Below are 12061 nucleotides of genomic sequence, written 5' to 3'. Positions count from 1 at the left end.
GTATTAATTTAGGACAAAATAAGCGAAAAGTATTATATTTAGCATTTTAATAATTTATGGCTATGAAATACAACATAAGACATCGTTGCCGCTTTCTACGTTAAAAGGTAAAGTTTTCCAAGCACAGCTCACTTCCAAACAATATTTTTTCAAATTTGCACTTATGTAGATGTATTAAAAATCTTTTTCTATTTTTCTTTGTCTAATTTCTTTTTCTTAATTCATTATTCAGAACGAAACCTGTTTACATAACCTGTTTACATACCATTTAAATCCTGTTTTAAATCCTCCAAAATATTAACATCAATTTTATTTAAATATATTCACTTTTAGAAAACTGTAAAATGTTATAACCTCTAAACAATATGAATTATACTTTTTTTTCCATAAATTATGCTGTGATATAAATTTGAAAATTGTTCATAGAGTCAAAAGCATACATAAAAAAATCTGTACGCCATAGTTAGCACATGTAAGAAAAATTACCGTGGACAACTTGTTTTTATTCAGGAAATTACTTAAACACTTTTGCCCACCAAATCACATATATTCTCCGATAATTGTGTACCTACCTTGAATAATTTTTAACGCTCTAGCTATCACTTGTTAAACTCTAGTTGGTATTTTTTTAAAAAAGTATAGCAGGATGTGAATTATTAATTATGAGAAAGAATTTCCTTCTGAATAATGAATTCAGAAAAAGAATTTAGATGAAGAAATAATATAAACAAGCTTTTTTATATTATATATAAATAAAATTATAAAAATTGAATTTTTTATGATAATTTTTCTTCTAACTTCAATCAGATGTTCCTAAATAATTAGCTTGGCTAAAAAAGTCGAAGTATCTTCAATATTTTCGTGATGCGGAAAAATGTTAATGACCATCAGTTAGAAATTGACTAAGTCTCATAATTCTGAATTGATATTAATATACCGAAAGTTTTAAAAGTTAGACGGAAAATGTTTAAAATTCGTAAAAAAACAAATTTAAGAAATTATAGATTTTGCTGATCGATTTTTGGTAGCACTTAAAAATTATCAATTCTTAACAACAACATTTGTTTAAAATTTTAAAATGTTGAGTAAATTCTACTGAATTTTGGATATTAACAGGTTATACTTTGATTGCATAAAAAAAAAGAGAATTTAGCTCAAAAATTTGCCTTTTATTGTCAAAAATTCTACGCTGTTTAGCCAGTGGAAGACATTAACTTGAAATAATAAATTTTGTACAAATAGTGTTTTTTGAGTCATGTAGTCGCACAAGGGGTACAGCACTAGCCTCCCAGCAGGTGACTTAGGTTCGAATCCCAGTGATGGCTGATCTATACGAATTCTACTCTACATTCGCACTGACCACAGTGCTGACTTAAACTATCCTCAGTGTTAGGTGGATTATGTGTTAGAATCTTCTCGCTGTTGGGCTAACCATGGGAAATTTTCGTGGATTTCCTTTCTATGAAAAGTAAATGCGAGATAGTTTTATCTAAAAAGTATTACACGCTGGCTAGTTTGTTCCAATGCTAACTCCAGGAGTTTCCTTGTCTTCTAGGTTGGGATCAAAACTACAAGACTGCGTAATTGTGCTTCGATAGCCGTAAACCCAGAAATGGGACACCTGTTCGACATTGGTTATAAATAAAATAAAATAAAATAAAATAAAATAGCCTTTGTTACGAAGTGGTAACTTTTAAGCGTAACTGAAGCCGATGAACGAAATCTATGATTTTTTAAAATTATTCATTCCTCATTTTATTGATTTTTTTTCGTTCTCTGGATATTCATTTAAAGATTTCCAAAAATTAAAAATATGATTTAAAAAGAACATTTGAAAGAAAAACGATGGAAAAGAATAACATAATGATTTAAGTAATTCCAATATTTTAAAGTGTTTCAAACGGAATATTATTTTATTTTTTCAGTGTTTGAAACTAGACAGAAAATTGTGCTTGTTATGCAATATGCAAGTGGCGGTGAGTTATATGATTATCTCAGATGTCATGAAAAATTACCTGAAGAAGAAACCCGAAGAGTATTCCGACAAATTGTATCAGCCATATATTATTGTCATAAAGTAAGTTCTATTTTGAAACTAAATCATTTCAGATTAAAATACTATACAACTACACACAATCCAACCTAATATAATAACCAGAACAGATGTGATCACAAAAGAAAGTTGGCAACACCAGCAAAAGAGAATATATAATAAACTGACCAGCATCCTCAAAGAGCTAAAAAGCTGGTCGAAAAATTTCTAAAAAAAGAAAATATTCGAAAATTCCCTTCTTTATCTTTCTAATTATTTAATAGAACTTATTTCTGTTTGAGAATCACTGCGAGGGATTTCTGTCCTCTAAATATTAAATTGACAATGTAAAGTGGAGAGTTTAGAAAATTCCGTTTAGAAATTTCACAAGTTTTTTTTAGCTCTCTGAGATCATCTTAGAACATAAAAGTTGCCCAAGGACATGGCAAGGTTGAGCGTAATGCAAAAATGGAGTGATTCATTTGACGTTCTAAATGACAAGATTATTGCCATCTTTACCATTGATTGAAGTATTTTCGAGTAATAATAGTAGTATGGCCGTGTCAGGGGATAGAGCGCTTGCCTTCCAATGAGGTGATCCGCGTTCGAATCCCAGCGATGGCTGGTAGATACGAACTCCGCACTCAGCTCGCACCAATCACAGTGCTGATACAAAATATCCTCAGTGGTAGACGGATCATGGGTTAGTGTCCTCTCGCCGTCATGCTAACCGCGGGAAGTTTTCGCTACATGTAATGCAAATGTGGGTTGGTTTCATCAAAAAGTTCTCAACGAAAGCGAATGTCTCCCAATACTTGATCCAGGAGTTCCTTTGTCTTCTGGATTAGGTTCAAAATTACAAGGCTACTGCGTTGAACACTGGTAGTCGTAAACCCAAAATTGGGTCAACTTTACAATTACGGTTGTAAAGCAAAATAATAGTAGTAGTACTTTATTTGCATGGCACTAGAGGTGCACAATGGGCTTTTGGCGATGGTCTGGGAAACCTCCTTGAGGATGAACCGAAGATGTACCATCACAATTACGATCTCTCACAGAGGGGATGGCTCCCTTACTTTGGTAGCCCGACGAGCTGCTTATGAAATCTTCATCTGGAGTTGAGCACGAGTTTATTATTGTGTGCTTCCAGGTGTCTTTGAAGGTATCCAGAATTCCTACAGCGACACAATAAAAAGATACTCTTTTGAGACATGCGTTAATTGTGAGCCATGTAACTATCTTGCACACAGAATACATCTGTACCATTTGCCAAGCATTACGATTATCCTCCGCGTATCAACTAGTACCAGGCTGCATCTGATCCTTATTCACAATCCACATGGCAAAAGAACATCCGCTCACAAATAAATCTTTCCACTAATGTTTCGGAAAGAGCCGTGGTGTCTCAGGAGATAGAACATTCGTCTCCCAATGATTTAAACCCGGGTTCGAATCTCAGAGTTGTCTGCTTGACACGAATTCTATTCCCGGCTATCACGACCGCAGTGCTGACGCAAAATATCCTCAGTGGTAGACGGATCACGGGTTAGAATCTCCTGACCGTCGGGCTAACTGTGGAAGGTTTTTAAGATTTTCTCCTCTCCATGAAACGCAAATGTGGGTTAGTTTCCTCAAAAAGTCCTCCACGAAGGCTAGTTTGCCCCAACGCTTAATCCAGGACGTACCTTGTCTTCTGGGCTAAGTTTAAAATAGCAAGGCTACGGAGTTCATTAATAGTCTTAAGCTCGGAATTGGGACGACTGTTTAATACCGGGTATAAAATAAAATAAAATATAATGTTTGGGAAGGAATCGTACTCAATAGCTTAGTATAGCCGTACATTATACCAAGTCGCTTAGCTGTACAAACAATATCTTCTTACAAAAAGTCTTACCTAAATTTCTAGTCGATGTTCCTCTTTCTGTTCACACACGAATGTTTTTCTAGCAAGATTGAGCCCCAACTAGTTCCAAGAACATCAGAGAGCACATAGGTGCTGCCTACGGCCAGCATGGGATAGGTCCAGTCCCTTGGCCGCCACGTTCAACAGATTTGATTTGCTTGGAATTATTCATTTGGTGTCAAATAAAAAGTAAGTTCCGTAACAAATTAAAATGATCTTGCTACCCAATCGCCTGTTGCCGCTGGAAATGTTCGTGACGTACCAAACGTTTTTGCTAATGTGTCCCGATCCATGCGTTGCAGCTGTGAATCTTGTAGCGCTGCTGATATTCGAGACTGTAATTGTTTCTTATTTAATTGTAAACTGTCTGTCAGTAAAAAGTTAAAAAATTATTGTTTAACTTGTCTTTTCACTTACTTGTGAACGTGCTTTACGTGCTGGCGCTTTTATGTTGCATTTCACATTTGCATTCCTATACAAAATTTGCTTATTCTGTTCCCCTCTACTTGTCTTTTCATTTTTGACAGATAGTTTTGAATCACCGAGTAAGTATGTATGGGTTATATGTACGCATGTGTTATATTTATGTAACTGTTATATGTATATAGGTATATATATTCGGTTATAAAATAGTAAAATTGTTTCCCTGCAATTCTAATGAGTAGAGGGAAAACTTAGTTTCTTCGCTAAATTTTAAAATTTCGAAATAAGAATTATTTCCGAAATTTTAAAAATATTTTTAATGAAGTTACGAAATCCTGGCATTTTCTTTCAATGAATTTCTATTTTAACAAACACTTATTTTGGTTAAATTGAGTTTGACTTCAAAAAGCAATCAAGACTACTGTATCAACTAGAAATATAATATAGTTTAGAACGGCTCGTTAAAAAGGTTAATTGAGGAGTAAACAAGAGAAGTTCCAAGGAAAGCATTTTAAAGCAGATAAAATATCTGAGATAATATTCTACAGAATATTCTACATATCGATATAATTAATATTCTTTGGCCCAATATTCTACATCGTTTCAGTTAGGGCTTTGATCGATTTTTTGGACGGCAGCAATTGTTTCATTTCAGTTCTAATGAGAAGAGTTAGAACTAATAACACTTGAAAGCTATTTTTAAGCGTTTAAAAGTTAATATCTAATGACGTTACAAAATCCTTGAGTTTTCTGTCAATGACCATGTATTTAAGCAAACACTCTCTTGGTGACATTGAGTATAAATAAAAACTACAGTATCAACTTGAAGTTGCTCTGTATCTGTGTTGCAGCAAGTTTAAAAGGTTAATTAAGAAGTAAACAGGAAAAGTGTCTTTACACAGTTTAAATATTCAACACAATATTCTACATCAATATTCTACATATAGATATAGAATACTCTTCGACACAATAATTTGCATCGTTTCAGTTGGGGATTTGATTCAATTTTTCTGATTGAAGCGATTGTTTCACTACAGTTCTAATTAGAGGAGGGAATATCCATTCTTTAACTACTTTTCAAAGTTATTCCGAACGATTAAAAATTATTTTTCTATGAAGTTACAAAATCCTGGCATTGTTTTTCAATGATCCTGTATTTAATCAAACACTTCTTTTGGTGGCATTGAGTCTAGTCTGAAAAAAAAATATAGACTACAGTATCAACTAGAAGTTTGATAGAGTCTAAAACAGCTCGTCTAAAAGGTTAATTAAGAAGTAAACAGGAAAAGTTCCAGTGAAAGTGTTTTCACTCAGTTAAAATATTCGACACAATAATCTACATCTATTTGTAATGCTAAGCATTTGGAACTGTATCAAGTCTCGTGTAAGAGGCCATTCAGAAGTTAATGACTCTTTTTTTTTCTTCGCCATCGTTTATTTCTTTCTCGCAAGGAACAGAGTTGCTGAGTTGGGTGGGCTGAAAAAAGTCGAAGCATCTAAATATTTTAGAAAAAGTGTGGAAAAGTCATCAACTCCCGTCTCTTAGAAGAATGCAAAATCTTATAACTTTCAATTAATTTCTGTCGCATCTATGGGCCAAACGTTAAAAAAATGCTTATAATTCAAGAAAAAAAATTTAGATATCTGAGATTTTGTTGATCAGCTAATGGGGTACTTCATAGTTAACATTAATCATCAATCTATGAAATTGTTATAGAAGTTCTTCTGCTACTTAACACGAAATTTTGACCCCTTCCTCTCCCAACCGATTTCAATTGTCGAAGGGGTGGAGACGGGGAAGGAATTCTCTTTATTTAATTTCCACAAATAAACTAATGAAGGATATTTACTCTATTTGGCACTATCCTTTGATACATATGAAATACTTGGTCACCACTCAATCAGAATTTGAGATCTTAAGATTTTCTGACAAAATTATGACAAAATAATTCTACAAGCAACAGTTTTTGATAGGTAGGGAAATAGTACACAGTAGCCTGTTTTTAGATTTTCGATAAGTATTTCTGTTTTTATTAATTAACGTTAAAATAATTATTTAGCGTCATCCAAATCAGTTTTCATCATTTAAAACTGTAATAAAATTAGATTTAAAAAAAACCTAAAACTTGAGAAATGTGTTTTTTAAAATAACTTACTCAAAACTACAAATTACATCATTTTATTATCTTAAAGTTTTGAGGAAAATATCATGAAATATATCAAGCGCTATTTCTCCTGATAAAATAAAGCGATTCCTTTATTTTCTACCTTTTATGAAAGGTATTGTGCCGTCTAATAATACTATAGCATCAAAAGTTTAATCAAACAAAAAATTTCAGAAACAATTGAAACTTTAACCCACCACAAATTGAAACTTTAACCTAAAATCCAAGATGACCAATTTTTGAATAAATATATATCATACTCACTACATCTTAATGCAATCCAAAAACAATCATCCGCCTGAAACGAAACTTATTGTATTAGACAACCCAGAAACACATTAAAGTTTAATTTCAAATTTTTAAATATCCAATTAATTAATTAATTAATTAAATTTAATAATTAATTATTTAATTAAAATTAATAATTAATAAGCTTAATTTTAATAATAAAATTTTAATTTTAATAATAATTTAATTAGTTTTAATTAAAAAAATATTTACTTTAAAATTTATTTTTCGGTATGTATACCTTTCTTTATAAAGAGATTGTCTATTTAACAATATAATTGGTTTTACCCTAGTTCAGGGATGGCAAACCAATGGCACGCGACACACTATTCCGGGCACGCCACCGATCACAAAGTTCACTATGAAGCGTGATAACAATTAAAATAAATTAACAAAATGCAAACAAAATAAATAAACAATTATTAACAAAAAAATTAACAATTAATGCCAACAAAACAATTTATGACCATAAAAACCAAGCTAACAATAAATTACCGGTAAAAAAAATTTAGCAGTTCTGCTTAAACTAACATTACAACCTAATATAAGTTATTTGTCATCTAATCTGCAACAGCAGAAGTCACACTGATGTTACTTTAAGTTGAATTACGCTGATAACTGACACATTGCAAAATGCTTTTTTTTTTCATAGTAAATAAAGAGTTTTGAGTTGATAGCATTTAGTATTATTATTTTCCCAATAATCTCGAAGTCAAAATTATTTGACGGCACATTTTTGAAATGCGGCAATTTTTTGAATTTGACGGCAATTTTTTGAAAAAATGGCACGTTGGTGCATAAAGGTTCGCCATCCCTGCCCTACTTGAACGGAATTTTTAGTTACAATTAAAAGTTATAAGAATGGAAAGATATTTGATTTTCGCAGGACTGTTTTATGGTTTATAAATACCTTGTTCGAGTCTAAAGGATTTTTTTTCATGACCTAAAAATGAAAAAATACCATATAGAAATATCTTGCAATAAAGTAAAGGCTGTAAAAATTCAAAATTATTATTTTTTATGCAATAATTAGAAAATAATTAAGTTTAATTAATTCATTTTTTAAATTTTCTTCGCAATTATGAGTTTACTTTCTCCTAAACTACTTACGCCTAAATAAAAATCGCGTTGTGCAAAGCTAAGATTTTAAGAGGTTGTAATACAAAATTTGATGGTGTAACTTATAGCTCTAAAATTTTGAAGTGTGATTCCAATTCGCCATGGAATCACACCTCGAATAAGGGTTATGATTCAATCTATTTCCTATATATTTTTCTTTCAACCTTTAATTTTTTATTTTTTATACTAGAAATTATCAAATGATTGCGATTTCGTTGAGCGTTTAAAGCTTAAGTTATCTTTAAAGAAACTAAGAGAAATGCATTAAGTTTACTAATGGACTGGTCTAAGATTTATAACAATTAGATTCGAAACAATATTTAATTTGCATTTGAACCTTGTTTCGTTACTAAACTAGCATTAAAAGTAGTTGCAAGGAATCTAGCTATTAGTGAGCTTTTCTTTCGTAACGCACTATTCATTAAATTACATTTTTCAAAAAGTAGTGCGTTACACTATCAACTACGAAAAAATGTAGTCACTACAGTAGTTTCCTTACTTATAGCACGCTGGTTCCCACCGCTGTACAGTGCATCAAAGAAAAAGAAAAAAAAAGAAGGAAAAAAAGAAAAACTCAAATTGTTCAATTTACTTAAAAAGTTCTCCAGATATGGCGAAATACGCAAAAAGGAAAATTAACATCAAAGGGTCCAAACTTTAGACTGCTCTCCTGATGAAACTATTGTGACCATACTCCTCAGATTTCGGCTACCCCCTAAATTTTGGAAGTCTAAAATCCGCTGAAAAAAATAGCATGTTTATTCAAAAAAAGTACGTCTTAGTGTCTGAATTCGTAACTTAAAATATCGTCTGCACTTATTAATAAGCACATTTGAAATCACCCTCTCAAACCATTAAGATTGAGTCGAAGAACGTGGAAATCCAATCATTAGATCAAAAGTTATTCAGGGTGATCCGTTTTTTTGCGCACTGTGCATAACGATCATAAAACAAAGTGGGTTAAGTAATTATAAGGATAAGTTTAAAATTCAGAGTACTGACTTGCTCTGTCTCTTCAACGAGGTTCTGCATTGAGGAATTTTTTCCTTCACTATTGTTATAATTTTATATGTACGTTACTTTAATTGCACTGTATTAGAACTGCACAATGGGCCATTAGTGGTGATCTGAGAAACATGCCTAAGAATGATCTGAAAGCATGCCATCACAATTTTGTTGTTGCTGTTTCTAATTCGTTAAGCCAGGCCTTCCAGTCACTGCGAATTAAGTTAAAAAGGTGGGTCTTTGATAAGTGAATACCGCAAGGGTGAAAGTAAGCACTACTTAAGTTCGGTGTCTTAGCTCTGAAAGGAACGGATAGATGGCAGCCACTTCTTCAATTTAGATACAAATCAGAAGGGAAAGGAAATTTTCTCCAGATCCTTGTACCTATCGTACTAATCAGAGACCGAACACAGGACTTTCGATTTCACAGATTCTTCGAGCACATATATCGCTTGGTTATCGAATCGGATTGGCGTCCGATTCGATAACCACCGTCCCCACAATTTCGATCCTTTACTAAAGGGATGACTGCAATTTAACGAGATACTACGATATCGTTCGTTCCCTTTGTAGCCTGATAAAAAAGTTACCTACTCGCTCATTGATAGCAAACAGTGATGCTATGTTTTACAGCGAACTGTGTCTTACAATCAATCCACTTAGGAACTTTTCTTATTATATGATAAATAAATACATTGACTGTTGAAAAACTTAATGCAGTGTCAATTTTGCTATTTATTTATTTCATATCAATTAGTTAAAGTGTTTTTCTTTTGTATTTTTCTTCACGTATACTATTATTTGTAAACGGAGCTGAAATAAATAAGTTTGTGTTCTGATCTCTAAACGAAAAAATATATTATTGGAATGGATCATTTCTTACCTTCACTTTTGCTACATTTAAATGTAATATTGTGTTAAAGAGACGTTTTTTTGTGCCACTTTTGTTTCAAAAATTCAGAGCTGGATGGAATTAAATAAGGGTATCTACTACTTATGCTTTATTTCATCTATTTGTCTTTAAACCATGTAAAATATTAATTAGTTATTTATATTTTTAGAATCGAATATGCCATAGAGATATAAAACTAGAAAATATACTTCTAGATGAAGAAGGAAATGTCCAAGTAATTATCCTTCTTTTTTATTTTTACTTCAAGCTATTTTTTTAAATAATTATTAGAGCTAGACTAAACTAATAATTTTTTATTTTTAATTCGTATACTTCCTTTATTTTAAATATTAACCCACAACAAAAATTATTACCTCTTCAATAACGAGCCAATTAAGTAAAGAAAGAAAACAGTTTATGAAAAGCTTTTAATCTCATTAGAGCAATTTTGAAAAAAGAGAAGTTTCCTCAATAGTTATGAACTGTGCAAATAGAATAGGAGTTGCAAGGTTGCTGGAAGTCATTAGCCTTGACAGTTTCCCATCCCTAGTACCATGGTTTCCGCAAATCTTGCTTTTTACCTACGGCAGTATACTTCCATAAGAAGATGGAATATACTTGCTTGGGGAAAAGGCATGATTTGCCGAAACCGTGATAACGGAGTGAGGAATTGTAATTTTGAAATGCCTTGCAATGTATGTTGATTAAACAAGACTTGTATGAGATACTTGCAAAGTAAAGTTTTACAAGAAAGTTACTATAAAAAGAAACAAAATATAATTATTTGAAAAGATTTATTGCAAAAGACGCATCAACATCTCAATAAAAGAAACACTGAAATTGTAACACCTATAGTACCGTTGGATAACTTTTATATTCCAGTTTCAGTCTTCTGCATGAGAATACAGCCTACATATCACAACTGACAGCGCGCGTATAGGCAAGTGATACCCCGACTGAAATTTTTTCTCGCGCAAGAAGAGATAGGGCACGCGTAAGACACTGGGAACAATATCGGAACAATAAGGTGGTTGATCAAACACCTCCCAGTGAGACTTCTGCATCACCTAGAAATCTCCATTTGTTCTTGCATATGAAGAAATTACTATTCAGGCATCGCTTTCTCTTGGACGTGTTATCTGTGACATGATGACTTCATTCCTATACGGCAGACAGATACTACACTACAAAAAATTATCTATCGGTGCAACGATTTTAACAGTTTCGGTAGTTCATATGCTGAGAAGTAGCTGAAATATTGCTGTATACTTTGATTTAAATCTAGATAGTAAGGTTTTGTTTCTTTTTATGTGCCACAGAAAACTTGCTTTTGAGATCACCTCACTTGAAGTAAGTGACATGAATACTTTTTAGATAATCCACACATAATAAAAACAATACTCATGCCACGCTTGGTTACATTTGATTCAGTACACTTATTTTTAAAAATATGTGGTTTGATAAATTATAGTGTTACCTACTTAATTGTAATACAAGTGACTATCACGCAAAAACCTATTAAGGTTGTAGAATCCTAATTGACGACATTTAATTTATATATTCACAAACCTTATCAAAGAGGAATTTTTTTAAAGAAAACCTCATACATTAGGGGTTACAGATGAATATTTAAGAGTGGAAAACACAAAAACTTTTAAGGAAGTCGAGATCAAACGCTAAAATTTTTTTGATTGTTGAACAAAATTTGAAGGTGTTTTTACTAATCTCTACTAATCTACAGCTATTCCTTTCAGCTTCCTTTGCTAAGCAGATAGTTTTTTTTTTTGTTTTTTTTATCTCGATTTCCTCAGCAATGATTCGTTGTATTTTGATGTTGTGTTTTAGCTTAAATATTATTTTGCAACCATTCCTGGCGGGAACAATTTTTCTTTATTTTTCATAAGGATTCTAAAGGTATTTATTAAGAGTAGTCAATATTGAACATCCTGTATAATGCGTTCGTTACACATACCACATTCGTTACACATACCGCAACTTTTTAAAAGTAAGTATACTCTGTTACCTTTAAAACGTAACCAAGTACAGTGTGGCACTATTTCTAAAATAAATACTAAAAATTACATTATCTATATTCTATTAGAACAATTATTTTTTCATAACTTTAAGTTTCTCAGCCCCATTCGAGAGTTAACTATTTTGGCAGGAGTGCTACTTACTAAATTTTGTGATTAACTCTATTTGGTAAATTGCTCTAACATGATTTAAAACTGTTT

The 12061-nt window shown here is 32.0% G+C and overlaps 1 protein-coding gene across 1 annotated transcript in view; it reads left to right on the top strand.

The window, feature by feature from the left end:
• The window catches only part of LOC107453369 (uncharacterized), a 51524-nt gene that overhangs the window by 16204 nt on the left and 23259 nt on the right, over positions 1-12061 (top strand). The window contains exons 3-4 of the mRNA XM_016070182.4: positions 1926-2077; positions 9997-10062. Of these exons, the coding sequence (XP_015925668.2) occupies positions 1926-2077; positions 9997-10062 (218 nt within the window). The remainder of the gene's footprint in view (positions 1-1925; positions 2078-9996; positions 10063-12061) is intronic.

Source organism: Parasteatoda tepidariorum, chromosome 12 (assembly GCF_982258835.1).
Source record: "Parasteatoda tepidariorum strain Cologne lab strain chromosome 12, Ptep-v5.0, whole genome shotgun sequence".
In the NCBI taxonomy this organism is placed as follows: Eukaryota; Metazoa; Arthropoda; class Arachnida; order Araneae; family Theridiidae; genus Parasteatoda; species Parasteatoda tepidariorum.
This window is presented reverse-complemented; position numbering and strand designations above follow the sequence as displayed.